Source organism: Balaenoptera borealis (genome assembly GCF_965194805.1).
Source record: "Balaenoptera borealis genome assembly, chromosome: 17".
NCBI lineage: Eukaryota > Metazoa > Chordata > Mammalia > Artiodactyla > Balaenopteridae > Balaenoptera > Balaenoptera borealis.
In genome coordinates this window covers 68,412,958-68,435,460 of record NC_138876.1, presented here as the reverse complement: position 1 = coordinate 68,435,460, position 22,503 = coordinate 68,412,958, and the positions used below count along the sequence as shown (strand labels likewise).

General features: G+C 45.2%; 1 protein-coding gene across 1 annotated transcript; it reads right to left on the bottom strand.

Annotated features, from left to right (window-relative positions):
- Positions 1–5,326: 5,326 nt before the first annotated feature.
- On the bottom strand, positions 5,327–21,675 carry PRDM14 (PR/SET domain 14; the record flags this gene model as incomplete). The annotated part of the gene is made up of 8 exons (XM_082363199.1): positions 5,327–6,003; positions 8,520–8,621; positions 13,498–13,700; positions 17,700–17,970; positions 18,947–19,249; positions 19,614–20,543; positions 20,949–21,278; positions 21,658–21,675. The coding sequence occupies 8 exons, from the start codon at positions 21,673–21,675 to the stop codon at positions 5,776–5,778; spliced, it is 2,385 nt and encodes a 794-aa protein (XP_082219325.1). The 3' UTR covers positions 5,327–5,775.
- Between the last annotated feature and the right edge of the window lie 828 nt (positions 21,676–22,503).

Sequence of the window (22,503 nt, the reverse complement as noted above, 5' to 3'; positions counted from 1 at the left end):
TGCGACAAGCGGCGGCCACTCTTCATCGCGGTGCGCGGGCCTCTCACCATCGCGGCCTCTCTTGTTGCGGAGCACAGGCTCCAGACGCGCAGGCTCAGTAATTGTGGCTCACGGGCTTAGTTGCTCCGCGGCATGTGGGATCTTCCCAGACCAGGGCTCGAACCCGTGTCCCCTGCATTGGCAGGCAGATTCTCAACCACTGCGCCACCAGGGAAGCCCCTGATTGTATTTCTTTTAAAATATGGATTCTTAGTCTTGCAGTTTGTCATCTATTATTAGAAAGTTAAGGGCCAGCCACTATCTCAGAGGTTGGATAAGTAAACAGCTGTAACCACAAACCTACTCTTCTCATTTTCCATCTGAAATCAGTTTTCAAATCCGGAGTGATAGACCAATTGATGACTGACCTGTGGGTTGTGGGATTAGATTTCTCAGAGAGAATTTCTCATTCTGCGTATAAGTATTTCTGTAATTAAGATAATTCACATATAAGGAATTCCCCGGTGGTCCAGTGGTTAGGACTCTGCAATTTTCACTGACGACGGCCTGGGTTCAATCCCTGGTCAGGGAAGTAAGATACTGCAAGCCGCGGTGAGGCAAAAAAAAAAAAAAAAAAAAAAAGGTAATTCACATATAGATTTCCATTTTTTAGTGTCTCTTGACATTTTGCATTTATTATTTAAGTAATATAGATTAACATCCAGTTCTTCCTTTGTATTTCCTCTCCCTCAAATCTTGCCACTCCTTGAGAAAAAACAATGGCATACACGTCCCCAGGTAACTAGTGGAGGTCTTTGAGATTTGTAAGTTGACCATTGGCAACGTTCCTGGCTGGCCCTGCTCAAGGCCCTTCTCCCTGAAAACGCCCCTGGGCATCTGTGAGTCTTCAGACTCAGGATCCCCAGGCACCCAGAGCTGTGGATAGCCTAAAGGGGCCTGTATTCCAGCACTAGCCTTTCCAGGTCCTTCAGTCCTCCCCTTTGGCCAATGGAAAAGACTGGATTGTAAGTCATGTCTGATCTTGAAACTACCCAGCCCTCGGCTCCGATTTCAGGTCCTCCAGTTATAGGACTAGACCTGCCCTGGGTTTGCCCTGGGGGGCTTTGGGGCTGAAGGGATTTAATGTTTAGGGGAAACAGAGATAGCAGCTGCCCTCTAAGGAAGAACCTGGAAGTACAACCTTGGAAGACACCCTGTCCGTTTTTAGTGGAAGGCAGTTTCAAAATCAAATTTAAGAGAATTTGGCTCTGGCACCTTTAAATCAGATAACCCGGGAGAGTGAAATTCACCAAGACAATGACTCAGCTTCCTTCCCTGGTTCAGGCCTTCACAGTCCTGTGGCAATCAGAGGTTGAGAAAATCTTTCCAAAGGAAAAGAGAAGAAAAATCCTTCTGTCCTCGAAAACAAGCTGTCTTCCCTCTCAGTCGTCTTGCTACATCTAATTGGTTAAGAATGGGGGGGAAAAATCACATATTTGGCCTTAAAATCTTACCTAGTACTTTTGCTAGCATTTAATAAATAATTGATAGATGTCAAATAAAACACACCATGGGAGCAAATGGAAAAAACACTTAGCGTTTTAAAACAGTTTGTAAAATCAAGAATCGAATTCTAATCCCTTTGGTATATTTTGATAGCAAACAGCTTTCAACAAAGTACTATGCTACAAATAAATCCAAAACAAATCACACAAATTTATAGATAGAAGTTACATAATGCTAAAACAAGTTATCCCACTTTTTAATATAGGAGGTCACAAAAATCCTGAGATAATGTAAGATGAAAAAGAATGACAATGAAAGAATATTTCATCCTGAGATAATCTTCTCCCTAAACAGTCTTTACCTTAGTTGTAATTAGGGCTAAATATCATTTCAAAATATTATAATTCATTTTTGTTAAAGTTACTTTAAGCTCACAAAGCAATAAAGTTCAAGTTCTTTGCAGCAATAAAAGGAAGCATCATGTACTTTATATTTCCTGGATATACAACTTCTTAAAATAATGGAGAAAACTATTGTTTTCTATGAGATTCCCATACTTTATGTAGAGATTGTCAATGAGAGAGAAGTTTATTTCTATTTTATAGTATTTTTAACTTTTTCTTTCAAAATAATTTTGGTTATTCTACTTTGATATATGTCAACCAACAAAAAAGTGCTGTGATATATTTGAGTTAAATGTTTCTATGGAAATAATTCAATATATGAATTTGTTCTCCTGAATTTTGGATAGGGTCCATAAAATAACAGCTCAGTGCAATTACTGTCCCTAAGAAGTCACAAAGCATTCTGAAAATGCATAAAACTACCATGAATGAAATACTGTATAGGGCTTCCCTGGTGGCGCAGTGGTTAAGAATCTGCCTGCCAACGCAGGGGACACGGGTTTGAGCCCTGGTCCGGGAAGATCCCACATGCCACTGAGAGAAATCCCGCGTGCACAGCAACGAAGACCCACCGCAGCCAAAAATTAAATAAATAAATTAATTAAAAAAAAAACTGTATAAACTGTCACATCAGCAGATGGTGTAGGACAGTATTTGTGACTTTATCTCTATCATATTGTGAATGGCAATTTCTCGAAACCCCAGTCTGCCTTGTACTCTGTGGGTACAAACCACGCCATGACTTAACTGCCATAACCCTGCGAGCCTACCTACTGCAGGCCCCATAGAGGCCCCAAACATCTGTCTACTTTGATAGCTTTGTTCATTGCAACCGCCAACTTCCCGAGTCCTAGAAGGACACCCCAAGGGCCCATTAAGACGTCCATCAATATCACAGATGCCATTTTACTTTGAGCCTCGTTGTTTTTCCAGGGTTCAGATGTCCCTTTTTGTACATTTTTTTCTATAATAAATGAACTGCTATTTATCATCAAACATAGACTCAGGTAGGGAAAAGGAATATAAGCAGAGAGATTACCTCTTGAGAAGGTCTCGATCAGGCTCGTAGCTGTAGCAAGAGTTCCATGTTTCCAACAGGAAAATGACAACTGTGTTCTGTGGGTATCCATTATTCCCAGGAAGAGCACAATTCTGCCTGCCATCTGCATTCTAATGGCTCCTCCTAATGAACCACTTTGTGATTTTGCCAAGTCACCGAGCAGTCTTACCCATTGCTATGTTGCAGGAACTGTGAGGACAAATCACATAAAGCAATGGTTCTCAAGCCTCAATACAACTGCCGGGCCCCACCCCCAGAATTTCAGATTTAGTAGATACTCGGTAGGGCCAGAAAGTTTGTCTTTCTAACAAATTCCCAAGTGACACTAACGCTGTTAGCCCACAAACCACTGAAGGAAAGCATATCTATCAATAATAAAATTTGAATAATTCTGTCTCCTCTTTGCCTTCATTGACAGGTTAAGAGAAAAGAAATAGATTTATGAAGTATCACCCAGAAGGCAAGTTGTCTCATTTTACTTAATTCCCACAATACCCTACAGCATCATTATTACATTATTATATGGATGAGCATGGTAAACCTTAGAAATTAAACAACTTGCCCAACATTATACAATGAGGACATGGTACACAAATGTCAGTTTGTCCAACTCCAAAATCTACAGTCTGTTTTCCAACCATGTTCGGCTAACACCATTATATTCGCTGAAAGTTTTAATTTAATTCTTTTTATGCGGTGGTTTGTCTTTTAACTGTCTTATTCCTTTTTTTTAAATTCTTATTGTTCTAAGCTGATCTAAATCATCTTTAGAAATCGGTGAGATGCACATTTTAAATAAACACAAGAGAGCTAAAGGTAATTACTAAAGGAAGATGTTATGAATGGACTGTATTTTCCCAAACAAAAAGTGATATATGTAACCCGGTCAATATGACCAAGACTTTGTAGAAACAGCTCAGATTAAATAAAAAATGTCCAAAGTGTTCTGGCTAGTGTGGGCATGCGTGATGCATATACTAAGGTATTATTTGGCATGTATGCATTTTGGAATTAGTGCTAGAAAAGAGGAAAAGAAATTTTTTTTACCTTCCTCTATTACCATTCTGGTTCAAAGAACAAAGTAGTTAATTTGAATTATTCAACTAGTGAAAAAAATGGCATCACACCAGTTCCTGATGTCTTGCTTTACTATTTGGTTTTAAAATAACGTTCAAATCCATACATAGTAAGAAATATATTTTGAACTAGCAGGCAAATAAAGGCTGCCTAACTACAGGCTGAGCCCTGATCTTTTCAAAAGACCATTGTTCTGACTTAATTAGCACGAACTAAAACAGTCCTGAAACAACAGGGCACACTCCCATTAGGATAAATTACTCAGACCTAGTCACCGCAGTCAGGCATTCCCCAGAGAAAAATCTGTCACTGCTTCTTCCACCTGCACTACATCTCTTTCTCAAAGGACTCTGCCACAGCTAGGAGCCGCCCTCTGAAGGGGCATCTGTTCCATATTGAAATCTCTCCATTTGGAGAGACATGGACCACGAATAAAGGGTGAAGAAAAATCCTAGGCCGTCGATAGAACCACGGCTAGGGATGTGACGTAGTAGCTACATAGCTACGCTTGCCTACGATGCAGTTTTATTCTGGTCCCCGATTTTCCATGTGAATATTTAAAAGTTTGTGGTTGCTTGCCCCAAAGTAGGGAAGAATGGCATAGTCAATAGAATAATGCTCTTTCCTTAGCAGGATTCATAAGTTGAGCATAACTGGTTCATTAAGAGGCTGGGCTTTGGAGTCAGGACGACCTGGCTTTGACCCTTAGAGGCAAATGTTGGACCACTTCTTTCCTTCCTTCAGTAGAGTGGTAACTCAGTGGCACTATCTCATAGGGTTCATGCTCTATATAGATGTTGGCTATTTTGACCCACATGAGATGAGTCTGCCGTCTCCCTGCACATTAGAAAAGATTATTCTCCACAAGCTTGCATCAGCCTTGTGACAATGTATGTGGCACATTTTTCTTTTCACTCTATATATTAGTGTGGACCAGCTAATTAGAAGACCTACAAAAAAATTCCACTTGTCTCTTCATCAGGAATGAAATCAGGTTTAAAACTAGAGCACTATAAATACATTTATTTATTTCTTAGCCTATTGCAATTTTTAGCCTTTCTTCATTTGGTAATAATTTTTCTTCCCCAGTTGTTAAAGGTCACAGATGGTAGGGTGAATAAGTAACTTCTGTGTCCTCCAAGAAATTCTGTTTGGTGCTAAACAAACTGTTAACATTAGGTGTTTGTCATGTGATGGGGGAGGGGTAGAAACTAAGGGTTTTAAAATGAATCCAAATAAAATGGGAGCTTAATTCATGTCTGAACACTTAGTTATAATACTAATGAAGCTCTGGCTTGAATGGATTTTTAAAGAATTTATTCTGTTAAGAAACGTAACAGGGGATGGCCACAGACATATTACAATCGCGGGCCCGAGGCAAACAGTAGAGAAAAAGCCTCCTTTTTTTTTAATCGCGAAATCAAAGACTCTGCTCCTCGTCCCTGAAATGAAATATAGTCCCTTTCAGGGTTGATGTTGAGTTTCCAGACCTTTAAGCACTATTAACAGCCAGCTTTCATTACTTCTAGGTGAATTCAACAAAACTCCATTCTTGTTAGAAATTGTGAAAGACATTTCTGTGAAAGCTGTTAAAACCAGAGTCAATAAATCTGGTAAATTCTGCTACTTGGTCAGTTCCATTATTCTGTTCCTCATCTCAATCTATCATTTGTTTGTAAGAAACACCCATAAACAAGAAATATCAAGACAGAAGAAATACAGAGGCACTGTCCTCATACTGTCTGAGGGCTAGCAGTCTTCATGAAACTTCATGTGGGAGTAGAAGGCTTCTTGGTCTGGGAAGGTTTTTCCACATTTGTTACAGGAGCCGCTGTCTTCCTCCTTGTGTGAGCGTCGGACATGGCTGTCGTGAGCAGCGTGGGATGCAAAAGATTTACCACAGTACTTGCATTTGAAGGGCTTCTCCCCGGAGTGCTGCCTGATATGTGTGCGGAGTATACTAGAGGCAGTGAACTTCTACAGAGGACAGAAAGCAGGAGAAAAAGTCAACTTCCATCAGCTGGACAACGAGTGAAAGAAAGGGGTTAATTTCACTGTTACCGATCCTTATGTCAACCCTTAGTTCTCCACTCAGCGAACCTTGGGCTTTAATGCTATAGGGCACGCTTGGTCAACAGGTGTAGCCTTAGTAAAAAAGGACATGATGGACACGTCACTGGTTAGAACAGTGGCTCTTCCATGGCTAAGATCACCTGGGTGTCTAGTCAAAAATGCAGACTGACCTGATAAGTACACCCATTGGGGTAATAAGGAAACTGCATTTAAGCAGGTGGTCCTGGGATCACACTCCAAGATGAACTGAATTACAGAAGGAGTAGCTAATACTGGCCAATGTCTTTGCATAAATGGGTACCTTATTGGTTTCTTTCTTCTTCTTTTTTTTTAACTTAAACTTTTTGAGGTAATCGTGATTCACATGCAGTTATAAGAAACAACAGAGACTCTGGGTACCCTTTACCCGGTTGTCCCCAATGGTTGCATCTTACAAATCTATAGGACAGTATCACAACCAGGATACTGATATTGACAGAGTCAAGATACAGAACATTTCCATCACAAGGACCCTCACGTTGCCCTACGACAGCCACACATAGTTCCCTCCCACTCCTACTTTTAAGCCATGGCAACCACGAATCTGTTCTCCATTTCTATAATTTTGTTATTTCACGAATGTCACTTACATGGAAGCATACAGTATGTAACCTTTGGGATTGGCTGTTCTCACTCAGCATAATTCTCTGCAGATTCACGGAGGTTGTTTTGTGTACAACAGCTCGTGCTTTCTGATTGCTGAGGAGTATTTCATGGTGTGGATGAACCACAATCTGCTTAATCACCTACCCGTTGAAAGGCATCTGGGTTATTTCCAGTTTGGGGCTTCTATGAGGAAAGCTGCTATTAATATTTGTGTACAGGTTTTGGTATAAACATATAAACCTTCATTTCTCCGGGATAAGTGCCCAGGAGAGCAACTGCTGGGTTGTATGGTGGTTACAAGTTTCGTTCTTAAAGAAACTGCCAAATAGCTTTCCAGAAACGGCCAAATAGTACCATTTTAGATTCCCAAGTACTTTGCTGTTTTTACCTGTCTTTTCTTTCCCTTATTTATAACCTTTCCCCTAATTCATTTCAATTCTCTGCTCTGACCTTTGTCACTTTCAAGTATTTATTAGAGATGTTAATGACTCCATTTATTGGGGGCCCATCGACAGAGATACAAAACACCGGGTTCAACCGGTGACCTTGGATTTTGGGGGGCTGGGCACGCATGGGGCTGGCCCACTGCTCAGTAAGGAGCACGAGGTGTAGGTGCCTAGGACACCCAGACAAGGACAGTCTCCATCAGCTTAGGTGACGGTAAGTCAGAACGCCAAACAGCTCATTTATGCCCCAAGTGCACTGAGTTCCCTCTTCGGGCACCTCTCATTCCCAGGTTAGCCAGAAGACCAAGGTGAGGATCAGAATTAGAATGCCAGAAAGAGGAGGGGCGCTGGGATATTTTGAGCCGGCTCTGGACATCCTGCGGGAGAGCGTTCAGCCCTCAGGTTTGATTCCTCATCCATACAAATCCAGGGCCACCTTCCTTAGGTCTGTGCTGGCTCCACACGGTCTAGTTATGTCTTAGCCCCATTTTGCTACACTGTACACACTGGACGGCCCAAATGTATCTCATCAAAATAGAACACGAGGTGTTTTAGTATTATATTTTTAAGGCATGGTCAGACTTTTGTTTCTAGCCCAGCCACCCCTAACCACGTCTTTATCTCTTCATTTTTATAACTTATTATTCTGTATAATGAAGGTTAGATGCCACTTCAGCAAAATTGCTCTAGAAATTTAGATCAGCAGCATGTAAGAGTCTGTACTTTTTTTTTTTTTTTTTAATTTATTTATTTGTTTGTTGTGGCTGCGATGGGTCTTCGTTGCTGTGCATGGGCTTTCTCTAGTTGCAGAGGGGGGCTACTCTTCGTTGCAGTGTACAGGCTTCTCATTGTGGCTTCTCTTGCTGAAGAGCACAGGCTCTACGCGCCCGGACTTCAGTAGTTGTGGCATGTGGGCTCAGTAGTTGTGGCTTGCGGGCTTAGTTGCTCCGCAGCAGGTGGGATCTTCCCGGGCCAGGGCTTGAACCCGTGTCCCTTGCATTGGCAGGCAGATTCTTAACCACTGCGCCACCAGGGAAGCCCAAGAGTCTGTACTTTGAAAGACTGCATAATCATGTCTGCTATCATCAGGCTCCTGTAAATTTAGGGTCTCTTTCATGACAAATGCCCTCGATGCCAATTTGGCAGTAGTAGGCTGCAACTGATCATTGTAAGCAAACAGGAGTATAATCTGGGGGTGGAAACTGGGGATGGGCTGACAATGAACTAATCTACCAGGAACTCTTGTAAGCTAGGGTTTATGCCAAGTTCTTATCCACGGACACCCAAACAGGGCTCAAGGCAGATCCCTTAAAAGAAGGTTCCATTTACCTTGGTACAATACACACAGTGGTAGGGTCTGTCTCCAGAGTGGACTCTCATGTGTTTGTTTAGGCTGGAAGATTGAGAGAAACATTTCCCACACGTAGAACACTGAAACGAAAAAGAAAAATATAGTTGAAACCACGTCTTCCCCTTAGCAAGTTTATTTCACCATTATGTTTATCTGGGGGGGAAAGAACTATTGTATTTATTCTGTGCACACCTGTAGGCAGAGGATCAAGCAGACCCAGACTGAGGGTCTAGTTGAGACAGGAGAAAGGCACCCCGGAACTACAGGGAAGAATCTGGCAGCATGGGTTCTGGTCCAGAGCCTGCTAATGCTGTGAGTAAGGCAATTCATCTGAAGTCTTTGGGTTAAGTTAGCTGCTTCAGATGTGAAACGGCGGTGTATATAGAGGCCTGAATTTGTCCTGCTCTGTCAACAAGTAGCTGTGTGACCAGAACAAGTCAGTTAAACTCGGAATCTTTGTTTCCCCAATTTTCCTCATGGGCAAAAAATACCTGTCTCGCCTGCCTCACAAGGCTGTGAGTAAATTGCAAGCCCCCAGCAATTAATTCAACAAGCATTTATGGAGAACCTCTCAACACTCTGCTAGAGGCAAGGAGGAACAATCTAGCAGGGGTAGGGACGAATATGTAGACCAAAGTGGCAATACAGGTGACAGATGACTCAAGACATGTACCTACAAAAAAAGGGTAATATTTTGGGGGGCCAGTGAGAGCATGTGGTACAGCCACTTGCTGTGAACAGTTCCTGTCATTACTCTGTGTTCTTGACCCTGATGACTTCTGTCCAACCCTCTCAGGAATTCTGAACCAAGTAAAGGAAACTATTGTGTTTCTGGACCCTGTTCCCCAGGTGTCCTTATGGGCACAAACGAGAGCCTGGGTATTTTTAGATGGTGGGATTCTGGGGTGGATTTTAAAAGTCTCCTTTAATTTTTCTTTACTACTTGACGTTTTAATAATGAGCATGTATTGTTGTTACTAAAGCAAAAACAGTCAGATGTTGAAGTTCATATTGCAAAAAGAACAGATCAATTATAAAAGGGGAGCAATTAGAACATGAAACTGTTCTTGGAAATTACAAATAAACAACAAAAAAGTATAGAATAGAAATGCTGTATGTAATAGACTCAGCTGACTGCTAAAGACTGAAAACATGACATAAAAATTAAGGTTGGGGAACTCTCAGAGAATGCAGATGAAGAAAAATTAGAAGTCAAGTACAGGGAGGTAGACTCAACCTAACATTTGGCTAAAAGGAATCCCAGGAGAGAACAAAAATTGAAGACAGATAATAGCCAAGGAAAGAAGAGAATTCCTTTGAGCTTATGACTTGTGCCTTCGGGTGGAAAGAATACTTTGTCTTCTGATTACAAAGCAGGAAGAAAAAAAAAAAAAAGAAAAGAAAGAAAAAAACATATAATTTAACATATTCTGTTAAAATTTCAGAACTCAAAAGTTAAAGAACAATTTTCACAAAGCAGAAAACTGGTTATTTACAAAGAAACAAGAACCAGATTGGCATCAAATGGTAGAAGAAATGATTCTTTAAAAGTTCTACAGGAAAATTATTCCTATCTAAAATTCCATATCCAGCCAAACTATCAAAGACGTACGTGAGTAAAATATCCTCAAAGAAGGACTCAGAAAATTTTTCACTGTGCACTGTTAAAAACGATTACTTGAAGACATGCCCCAGTAATACAAAAAGAGAAATCAAGAAAGAGGAAGAGTGGCATAGACGAATCAGTGGAACTAAGGAAGGTAATGAAAGATATCCAAATATGACAGTTTACAGGCCTAAGGAGCATATGGTTCAAATCAGAACAAATTCAAATCAGAATCTGATTTAAAAAAGAAATGAATATAATTTCAAGAATGTAAATATCATTATACAAGTTATATAATTAAGAAACTAAATTTATCACTTGCAATTAGAAATCCTAGCAAAAACAAAAGTTTCCAAGGAAGTCAAAGACAAAATACAAAGAAAGTTAAAGTCTGGCATCAATTTGAACAAGTCATGGAGAAAAGAAACAACGCCTTCTGAAAAAAACAAAGCCCTCTCTTTCTCCATTGGTCAGGTGTTTCAAAAAGCTGGAGAGAACTGACATCCTGAATCGATGTATGAGCTCTTTGTAGTCATCGTGATGGACTACAAGGATGTCCTCCGATATTTTTATTTTGTTAATTAATATTTTTATTATTAATTTTGCCTGACAAATCCTCTGAAAAGGAGGTTGTTTAGACTTTAAATGCTGGAAGGAGGGTAATACAAGGTTTTTCACTGTTGGTTATACACCCAGCGTCTTCTGATATTTTAAATCAGTAATTTTTTTCTCTTTCAGCAGCTGATCTTGTTAAAAATCATTTATCTGAAGTTCTGCCTGTCTGTTTCACTTGAGCTTTTTCTTTTTTCTGTTCAAATTAAATCAAACGTTTTCTTTGGGGCTCCTGCAGAAACTAAATATACTTTATCATCTTGAAAATTAAGTACTCAAATTAAAGTATATGAAATAAAGAAAACTAAAAGAGAATAAAAAATGTTTAGCAGTAAAGATAAGAAAAGAAGAAAACCTCAATCTTCTGAACATAACGAAGGAAGGTGAAGCGCCAGGGGAAATTCAGGTTGAGGTGTCGAAAGAGGAGCTAGAGATACACCTCAGGCTCAGGACAGAATTCTGGCTAGAGATTTGAAACCATTTAAATGGTACTTATAGTCATGATAAAGGATCACACCACTCAGGGAGAGTTTGCAAAGAGAAATATTGTACTAAAGAACTCTCAGGAACACTCAGTATAAGAGGACGCACCCCCTTTTATAGCCTTTTAAAATCACTATCCTGGACTTCCCTGGCGGTCCAGTGGTTAAGACTCCAAGCTTCCACTGCAGGGGGCACGGGCTCGATTCCTGGTCAGGGAACTAAGATCCCGCATGCCTCGTGGACAAAATAAATGAATAAATAGTTAAAAAAATAAAATAAAATTACTATCCCTCCACTCTACCGTCAAAGACCTCTCCTCTTTGGAAGCCCAAGTCATTCACTTTACTACTACCAGCTTACACCTCCTCTTCTTATCATTCCTGTCATCTCTGGACCTCCTGGTCTACGGTGCCCCAATTTCAAAGCCAGCAGCACTTCCTACGGCTCCTCTCCTCGAACCCCAATCCAAGACCCACCACTGTCCTCAGTGTTTAGGCAAATGACCCACGTAACATTCTAGTGTATATTTCTTGACCTGACTCAGATAACCTTTTCCTGCATTCTACTTTGGTCAAAAAACAAAACAAAACAAACAAAAACTAATACTGTAGCTTCTGCTTTTTAAGCAAACATCTTTTGATCTGGCTGCAGCAATCCCAACAAATATATTAAATGCTCCATCTCATCAACTATAAGATCCACCACTACTTTATCATTTATTTTTGGCTGTGTTGAGTCTTTGTTGCTGCACGAGGTCTTTCTTTAGTTGCATACCGCGGAGCACCTAAGCCTGTGCGTCACAACTACTGAGCCTGTGGTCTAGAGCCCGCGAGCCACGACTGCTGAGCCTGAGCGCCTAGAGCCCGTGCTCCGCAACAAGAGAAGCCATCGCAATGAGAAGCCCGCGCACCGCAACGAAGAGTAGCCCCCGCTCACCACTAGAGAAGAGCCCACGTGCAGCAACAAAGACCCAGCACAGCCAAAAATAAAAATAAATAAATTAAAATATTCTTAGAAAAAAAATACATAATTGTAAAAATACTCAGATTTTACAGGAGTATATAGTACAGTGATTGTGATTTTTCCAGAAGCTTCGCTGTGAACAGGAGGGGAGAGACAAGAGCAGCTTTATGATGACTACTCTGTTTTCAAATGGAGAAAACTGGGGCTTGGAGGAGTCCTGACAGGGCAGGAGTCCAGCCCGAAGCTGTCTGTACCCAAGCCTCAGCCTCCTTCTCCTAATTAAGACCAGTGGTAGTCAGCACTTTCTTGCACCAAGCCTGGCAGAGCCATCAGGTATCCAGAATGGTGGAAAATGGCTCCCTAATGCCACCATTGCTTTTCTTCCTTACAAAATCCTTGGCATGGCATAGAGGCCGTCCATCCTTTGGACTGTGCCCATGTTTCATCCTCACCTGTAACTATCAATATGCCTGCACATTGGACCTAGAGATTATCATACTAAGTGAAGTAAGTCAGAAAGAGAAAAACAAATACCATATGACATCACTTATACGTGCAATCTAAAATACGACACAAATGAACCTATATACGAAATAGAAACAGACTCGCAGACACAGAGAACAGAATTGTAGTTGCCAAGGGGGAGGAGGTGGGGGAGGAAATGATTGGGAGTTTGGGATTAGCAGACGCAAACCAGTATATATAGGATGGATAAACAACAAGGTCCTACTGCATAGCACAGGGAATTATATTCAATATCCTGTGATAAACCACAATGGAAAAGAATATGAAAAAGAATGTATGTAACTGAGTCACTTTGCTGTACAGCAGGAATTAACACAACATTGCACACATCATGGAAGAAGGTGTAGTTACCTAAAACCACAGGCCAGGGTCTTTCCCACCTGGAATGTCTTGAACGCCCCCCACCCCAGCCAATCAACCCCACCTAAGATATAAGCCAGACACTCCACTGTCCTAGGTTCTCCTCACGGCCACCTGTCTACGAGGCCTTTCATAACCACGTGTCCAGGTGGGAGGACACCCTTCCTCTGTCCCTGTCTACCATGCACCTCCATCCTCACACTCGGGTGTCACCGCATTAGTTCACGTCTGCTCTTCCACGGCACTGTCACCTCCTTCAGACACCCTGTCCCATCCTCCCACCTGGTGTTGTGTCCCAGCAATGTGCACGCAGGAGGCCCTCGGTGTTCACCCAGGGGTTTGGGGAAGCAGCATGAGAGCAGAGTGCCGGAGCGAAGGGCAGGGTCACTCGCCGCCCTGACTCTTACCTTGTGAGGCCGATGCTTCTCATGAACGTGAAGGATGTGGATCCGGAGCCGGTCTCTCTTCTCAAAGGACCGTTTGCATAAAGAACAGGGGAATTTCCTGTCACCCTTGTCCACACAGGGGGTGTACTTGAGATGCTTGTCTCTGTAATATTTGTAGGTAAATACTTTTCCACATCTTTCACACCTGTACCCTTCTGAAGACTCTGTCAAACACAGGGGGATAAGTCGCTTGGTCAGCTCCCTTCCCTCATTCTTATTTTCTTCAAGATGATTTTTTTACAACTTTTTATTACAAAAAATTGAAAACATATACCAAAGTCAAAATAATGGAATAAACCCTCATGTGCCCAAACACCAAGCTCTGACAATGACCGACTCACTTATGTGACTTCCCTCCATAAGGGATTATTTATTTTTTCATAATGGATTCTTTTTAACACTAATTTCTCATTTGGTTCATAAACATCTCAAACCATAATCTTTAATAGATGACGACTTTTTAAAAAGCATAACCATAATGCCATTGTCATACCTAAACAGTCAACCCTTATTCCTTAATAGAAACATACATATTTATGTACATACACACATGCATACGTGTTTCATTATTTTACAGTCAGTTGATTCAGTGTAGGATTCAAAGCCTATGTGTTGTCCACAGAGGCTATGTCTCTTCAATCTCTTAATCTACAGGTTCTCCTTACCTTTTGTTCCCGAAATATATTTGTTGAAGAAGCCCTTCCTCTGGCCCTATTTACGAGCCGGTCAGTCCTACAGTTCCTGACTGGCATTCTTTACAAGGTTCACATACCAAATACCTACTGTATTTGTCCCTTTCAGATCAGCCTGAGCTACAAGTTCAAAGCCGTTCACCCAGGACCTTGACGGACACCCATAGCTTCTTCCCAAGCTTCACGAGTTCTGTTCCATTTGACCCCATTTATGAAGCCTTAGGTGCCCTTTTAGCTTATAGTCTATTTCTCTGAACTTTTAAGGAAGATTCTAGAACTAATACATAGGGTTATTGTGATGATTAATTTAACCTTAACACTTACTGACTTCTTATCAACAAGTGACACTATCACTGAGTGACAGACAAGACTGAGAAAGGTAAATCCATTTTTATAAGAGAGGTGGGGGAGAGGTTAGAGAGGGTTCAGCCGACTCTAGCAAAGGAGGTGCCCGGCTCAGGGGTGTCTATGTATTGGGGGAAGGGGAGAGGACCAGGGCCACCTACAAAAGCATCCCTGCCGAGGACACTCTGGATTCCAGAGCATAAAGTGGTTTTGACTGTGAATGCATCCCTGAAACCTCATTGTCTGGCCCCAGGGAGGCAGAGAACAGCCAGGAGTGAGTATATGCAAGAGTGTGAAGGTGGAAATCTTTTTCGTTAGCATCGGGACAGCAGGGAAGCTATCCATCGGGGGTTTTGTTAGTTGATAACTGCGTCCCAGGCATGTTTAACAGGTGGCTAAGGAAATAAATCATTTTATTAAGTAAATAACCAGGAAGGCAACCACCAGCATCAGGGTGATCCATTGCCCAGTCTTGTCTATCGCTTTCATTGAGGTGCTAATACTCTCAGAATCTCCCTGCTGGGATGGTTTTTGCTCGGAGCTAGAATTTTCATTGGTTAGAAATACCTGGCCTTCCTGCTTCCTGGGGTAGGAAGAGGGGGTCTACAAGACGGGGTCAGCGATCTTTACAAATCAAAGCATGAAGGCACAGCAGAATTCAGAATAAGGGTTCAGTAGTAAATTTGCATAAGAACAACCACTTAGGCAGAAATGACACAGCACCCTTACTAATTAGGCTTCGGCTGCCTACGTTTTCTGCTCAGGTCCTTGGAAATTTATCTTAACCTAATTTTGTCCTGTTTCCTTTCCTTCTTCCTCCCTCCCATCTCAGTCTCTTCTCAATACCAAAAATTATGCTTTCTCCCCCACTACAGACACACTGTTCAGACAGAGTTTGGTAACGATTAAGAGCTGTCTACACATTCCACACCCCCCAGCCCCCAAAACACACACTTGGCAGGTTTGCAAACTCAAATAACCCGCCCACATAGGGCCCAGGCCCTTCCCTCCCACTCAAGACCTTCAAGGGGAAGGCTCCCACCAAGCCTCACCAAAAGCCTTGGAAAAAAAGACCTTTCTTTTGAGAGGACAGAGGAATTCTGATTTTTCTTTCCTTTTCATCCTATCCCCAAACATTCCTATTAACAGAAAACAAATGAATTTATCCATTAGTCTTCCCAACCAATTGAGCTGTTTACAAGTTCTCCGCCACAAGTTATCCTAAATATTTACACATCATCGTAACAGTGCCAATAAGCCTCGGATATAATTTGGTTCGGAAGTGGAGCACAGATAACTGCAGGCCCTGTTGCTTATATGACTGGGATCTTTGATGCCTGTATATTATTCCATGTTAATATATCATCATTTACTTCATTATTCTAATATTGGGCATTTAGGTTGTTCGTGACTTTTCACAAACAGGGGTGACACTGTATTAAAAATCCTTGTGGACAAAGCTTTTCCTTTTGGGCTATTTCCTGAAGATAAATTTCCAGAAGAGTATTACTGATACATTACTGATATATCCAAGGTTACGAACATTTTAACAGCTCTGATGCATCGTGCTGAATAATTTTTCAAAAGGATAATGATTCTACTTTGTGTTATCAAGCATGTATTGTTCTCAAATCCACTTTTCACTTTTATTTCAAAAAAGCACTTGGTACATTTTTGGAAGTGACCAAAAAGTCTTGGCTTGGCGCCAAGTATGGGGCAACTGTGAGGTCCAGACTCAAGAGAATCCTGCCATCTTACCCTCAGGCGCACCCCACGCCATCCATTTATTGGGGTAGTGAGAAGACAGTTCACCGAAACAGTTCAACAGCCCCTCATTATTTGGCTTCTAGAAAGAGACTGCTCATTAGTCACCTCCTAATCCCTAGTGAACACATCCTTGCCCTTGGCTTCACTGTTCCCCAAGCCTGAATTGCCTTGCCTCTCCCTGCCTAACTCATCCTTTATTTCACCACATCCCTAAGCAGCTTTCCCCAGTTTAGTCCAGTCTTCCTCCTTCCTTCAATGCACATGGGGATCCACAGCAGGAGCTATTAAAGTGTTTCGGGTTGTCTCCTGCCCTGAAGGGTCTCAATCTAGCGGGGAGACAAGCATGCAGACCATCACTGCAGTGTGATGAATGCAATTCACATTCTCTTTTACCTGCTACTTACGACATTTGTTTTAACATAATAAGATGGTCTTCTATCTGATTACACATATTACAGTAATTTGCATTTGTCCGGTCCCACCTAAGAAATCAGTGGTTCCCAGGCCTTTGCAGATATAAAAATCAACGGCTCAAAGAGCTTTTTAAAAATGCAAATTCCAGAGGCTCATTCCCAGAGAGCGGGTTGGTAGTCCTCTAGCTGCCTGCTACTAAAATGTGATAGAAATGCAGAATCTCAGGTCCCAGCCCTGAATGAGAATCTGCATCTTTCCAAGGTCCCCAGGTATTCACACCCGCATTAAAATTGCAGAGCGAGAGTCTAGCTCCATGCTTCCCAAAGTTGTCTAAGACCCACAGTAAGAAACACATTTTATACTTGAGACCCAGTTCACACACATCCATTTGAAACAAACACCTCACCAAACAATGCTTAACTTAAATGAGATTCACATCAATATTTTCTATTCTATTTTATTTTTATTCTCTCTCTCTTTTTTTTTTCTTCTTTAATACTGGTCTCTACCACCAAATCCCCCACCCCGCTAAGATACTGCAACCCACCACTTGAAAAACAGTGCTCTAAAGCTTAGACTTCCTGAGCTATGTGAGCCTTGGCAGAGATGAATCAGAAGCTAGCTCATCTAAGGCAGAGGTTGCATCCATTTATTTCACTTTTATTTTATTCTCTGGGAGCGGGTGAAGGGCGGGTAGAAGAAAAGGTATACCGGTGAATAGGAGTAGCTTCAGCAGCCCTGGGAAGATGAGGGCATCTTCCTGCAGCTGGGTAATGCCCAGCTGGTTAGAGACGCCCTCAGTTTTGGGTTCTGAGTGTTGTGTCGGGAGGGAGAAGTTCCACAAGCAAGTGGAAAAGCTGCAGGAAGGAAGGTGTTGAGTCGGAGAAAGAGCCCAGTCCTTCCACTAGGACGGCCTCACCGGGGGAGGCGGAAGCGTGCACTCACCTTCCGGGGGCCCAGACGTCTGCTTCCCCTGCTTCATGACCTGCAGGCTCATGGGAATGTCCAAAAACTTCTCATAGCAGTCTCCATACCACACAAGGAGCTCTTGGTTCTGGTAGATCTCCTTGCAGCTTTCATAAAAGATCTGCCCTTGACACTGGACGGCAACCAGGTTCTGCTCCATGGGGAAACGAGCACAGTTGACATAGGACATCCAGTTCCCGGCACTTCCTTTTCCATCAATAAAGTGGCTCAAATGACCACCTTCAAAGATCTAAATGAAATCAAACAAAGTTTGGAAATGCACATTTTTTTGGTCTGACCTAGAAAATAAATTTACTTATTAAAAATTTACAATTCAAAACTCACACTTGACCTACTGAATATATTTATTATCAATATGATTGAGCCTAAATGGATTTATTAGCTTAAAGATAACTCTATAGGTAGTGTGACATTTTAAAGATTCTTACTTTTATCACTTCCTCCATTTCCAGATTTCTAGGGTGAGCATACATTAGTTTCATAAACAGAGGTAAGGGAAACGGGAGGTTACATTTAGTTCCACCACTTCAAGACAACCAATTAGTTTAGTATTTTATCTCAATTTAGTTTTCATGTGTATTGATGGAGCCATAATTTAATTCTTTCTCTGCTGTGGGCAATTCTACAGTCTTCAATGTTTTGTTATTACAAACAGCCCTGTGAAGTCTGGATTTCAGATTATTTTCCTCAACTATATTCCTCGATGTAGAAATCCACGGCGAGGGGTGATAATCTGATACATTCTGACAAACTGCAATCCTACCATCCTGCCTCCAACACATTTAAGAGTATCAGTTTTCTAAAAATCCTCTTTAGATGAATGACATCAAAAATTTTAAATCTGGCCTTAGTCCTTTTGGGCATATTCTTAGCATCACTCTGTAATATTTGAAGTGTTTGGTTTTGTCTATAAATATAACCCAATGTATTAACTCTTTAAATGTATATTCCATGGCTAATCTTCAGAGGAAAATGCCTTAAGTCATGAAAAATTACACAGAATCCATGCAGAGGTGTTATCCTCAGGGACTGAACAGCTGCCTTTCTGTCTCTTTATGTTGCAAAACAGGCAGCACAAGTCAGCAGATTACTGCCTGGAGGGAGCCCCCTCTCCCAGGCCAGGGGTCTCCCAGAGGAGCAGAGGCCAAGGTTTCCTGCACCCACCTCCCTCAGCCAACCTGCCAACCCGCCAGAAACAAATTTACCTCCCACATCAGGGAATTGTCCCTGTGTGTCCTGACTTCGCTGGTGTTGACCACTTTACCCTGAAAGGGCCCAAACCTGACTCCTTTGGCGACAGGGCTACTGCAGAACACACCAACATGTGCCACTTCACCGAATTTCGTCCGCCCGAGGCAGAGACCTAGGGGAGACCCAGGGCAGGAAAGAAAGCCAGTGAGGAAACTGACTGCATTTGTGCTGGAAAAGAAATCCAAGCCAGGAGCCCTGCCTACCTTCTGGTAGCTGAAGGGAGTCGTTATCCAGAGTCTGACGAAGAGAATCAGACCCTAGAAAAAGACAGGGTTAAATTTTTATTTTTTCGATAAAATGTATTATGAAATGCTTTCATAGGGCGCTATCCTCCCCACTCCCCAGAGCTCACCATTATCCTGAGTTAGATGTTTACCTGTCCTTTCTAAGTTTCCTGCTCCTTTTACATAGGCCATTTCTCACATGAGACTCAAAACGACTCTAGTGGGTTATGTGGTAATTAACCCCGTTTGCAAGTTTACGGAACTTGAGGATCAGAGATAATGCTGATTTTGAGACTCCCAGATACCTTGCATATCCCGGTAGAATCTGAGCCGGCCTGATCAGCCCGCTCGGCATGAACCGTTTCTCTTCTCACTAAAACAATCTTGGGTGTCATGCGGTTAAGCCAGTAGGGTCTCGGAGGTGAGCCTGCCATCCCCAGCTCCGTCTTCTGATGGAAGCACATACGCTCCGCTGCAGGACTCGCACAGCCTCGGACCCACCTGGAAGCGTCCCTGCCCCCTCCCGTCCCCACCTCTCTTCCCGCCTCCCACCCGCACCCCCAAGTCCCGGATCACGGGGACTGCCTTTACCAGAGCTGTCTGTGGGGACCAGGAGGCCCGAAATCGCGTGGTGCAGGCGGGCTGAGTTCTGAGGGCTGGGGATGACCCCGTAGAGAACTAAGTGCAGGTCTTCCTGGGTGAAGTGGTAACGGTGAGATGCCTTCCCCTCCTGGTTCGCGAGTTTGGGGCCATCCTCAGAGCGCTCTCTGGGGGAGCACGGTAACAGCTGGGAGGGCTTCGGCCTCTCAGGGAACAGCGAAGCATCCCCAGGGGGCGGCGGCACGAAAATTTCAGGTCCCCAGCACTGGCCACCGTCGCTACGGCCGCCAGCGGGGCCCGCGTCTTCACTGGAGGCGCCTGTAAACTCGCGAATGCCGTTCGGGAAGTGCGGCACCTCCCTGGGGAGGTGGGGAATTGGGTACCACGACGGCAGCTTGCTGTACCAGGGCAGGTCGTAGAGCGGCTCCCTCTGCACGGCCAGGCCGGGGCTCAGCAAGGAAGGCGCCATCCGGAAGGCGAAGGGGGACAGAGCCGGGGACAGAGCCGGGGACGCGGACAGGGCCTCCAGCTGCCGGAAAGTTTGGAAATCCTCCTCCGCGGCGGTTAGGGTGTTCCCGTAGTGGCCGTAGGGCGGGAAAGGCGGGTAGTAGGCGGCCAGGCGTTGGGGGCTGCTCTGGAGCCTGTCGGGCGGGTAGCACCCCTTGTCCTGGGGTCCGGCCTCACTTGGCGGCCGCAGAGCCATCCCGGGCCACAGCGCGCGGCGGGTCTGCGGAAGAGCAAGCGCGGCCGAGTGAGGGGCGCGGGGCGCTGCGGCCCGGCTCCCGCCTGCCCAACCTCCACCGCCCGAGGCAGCCCCGGGTCGGAGGGAATCGGATAAACTTCCCACTTCGATCCCTCAAGACCTACCCGCAAACGAAACAAAAACGGCAACAAACAACCCCGCTCCCGGCCCCCCCCCCACCAAAAAAGTGAAAACAAACTAAAACGAAAATCCGTCGGGATTCTGCCCGACTCCAAATTCCAGGTACGTGTCGCCTTTGCCTTCCCTCTCCAAACACGCCTTGACCTAGCAGGGCTCGTTTCCAACACCCACTCTCTACATCCGTCCCCAACCCCGCTCCTGCCAAATCCGTTTCAAGCTCCCTCTTCCGCCCTCTCCTCGGTCCCCGACATCCTCTTTTCCAGGGTGGGTCGGAGCTGCAGGGTCTTCCCACTCCCGGAGCCAGGAGCCGAGCGCAAGGCCGAGCTTGGGGGCAGGCAGCAGCTTCAGGCGCTCCTGGGTCCCTAGCAGGGAGGGCAGAGCCCAGGGCCCGGGTTGGATGGCGTAGGAGACGCGCTCCCCCAGCCCGGGGGCAGGTCCGGGGAGGCTGCCCCGCTGCGAGGCCCGGGTCTGACCCCGAGGACCCGGGCGGTCCGGGCTGCCAGGAGGAGTAGGCCGCCGCCTTCGGTTTCGCTCCCAGCGCCGCAGCCAGCGCGGGTTCCCCACGTGGGCCGAGTCCCGCTACATCGCGCCAGTCCCTCGGGAAACTCGTCACCCCACCTGGGGGCTTAGGGAAGCTGGGGTCGCCTCTCGGGAGCGGGCGAGGACGAGCCCCAGGCCAGGTGGGAGAGAGCAGGCTCTCGCCCCTGCTCCGCCGCCGCCCGTACCCCAAAAGGATGGCGTTTTGATGGACAGAAGTTCACCAAGGCTGGGGGATGGAACCCCTTCAGAGCCGGCGGGTCCTGAGGGCAAGATCAATGAGCCCAATAAGGAAAGCACGCAGGGTCGTGACTCAGAAATTAAAGAACACGGGGTCAGAAGAAGAGGTCAGCCACGACGAAGGCATCTGCCCGTCTCCTCCTGAGCCCCCAAAGGCGCTCCGCTCCTGGCCTCCCCTCACCCCGAGCATCTGCGACATGGGGTTGAAAGCCGCTTAAGGAGTAAAAGCTCCAAGAGAGCAAAACGACCCCCCAAAATGAACTGCGCCAGAGACTGCTGCCGGCGCTACCCGACCACCCCGGCGAACGACAGCCCCGGGCCACAGCGGCGCGCCGGGCTCTGCACCCACCTTCGAGAGCGCAGCTGCGGAGCGCTCGCCTCCGGGCCGCACACGGGCGGCGCGGGCTCGGGACCGGTAGGCTGCGGGCGGGCCCGCAGGGCTGAGCCGGGTTTAAGAGGGCGGCGGGCGGGCGGGGCCACGGGACCGAGAGAGCGCGAGGGTGGGGAAGCGACGCGCGGCCCACGCAGGTCCCCAGGCCAGTCTTCTCCCCGCCCACCGCGGCCATTGGCCGACGCTCGACTCTTCCCGCTCCCCAGGGGGTCGTGCACTGAACTCCTGACTTTTGCAAACCCTGCCCGGAACCCCGGCCGAGAGCGCGCACCCCCCGCTTTCTGGGGCCGGCACAGTTGAGGCTCCAGGCTGGCGGTGGGGCAGCAGTTAAGCCCGGGCAAGGGTGGCCGGGGTCCCCAGACAGGCCCCTCCGCGCCCGTGAGGCCGGGACTCGCGTGCCGGTGTCGCGCCCCTGCCTCTCGGCTTCCAGTTCCCAACAGCCGAGCCTGGCCGAAGGCCGCGTCCAACCCCGAGGACCAGATGGACGTTTGTCCCTGACACCTCGTGGGAAGCCGGGCATCGCCCTTCAGGTCCCAGGTGGGGACGCCTAGATGCGGCGGTGCCGTTCCCAAGGTTTCGGGTGGGTGTTGAGACCTCTCGTGGGCTTTTACTTCTCAAGCAGCTGTCACTGTCGGA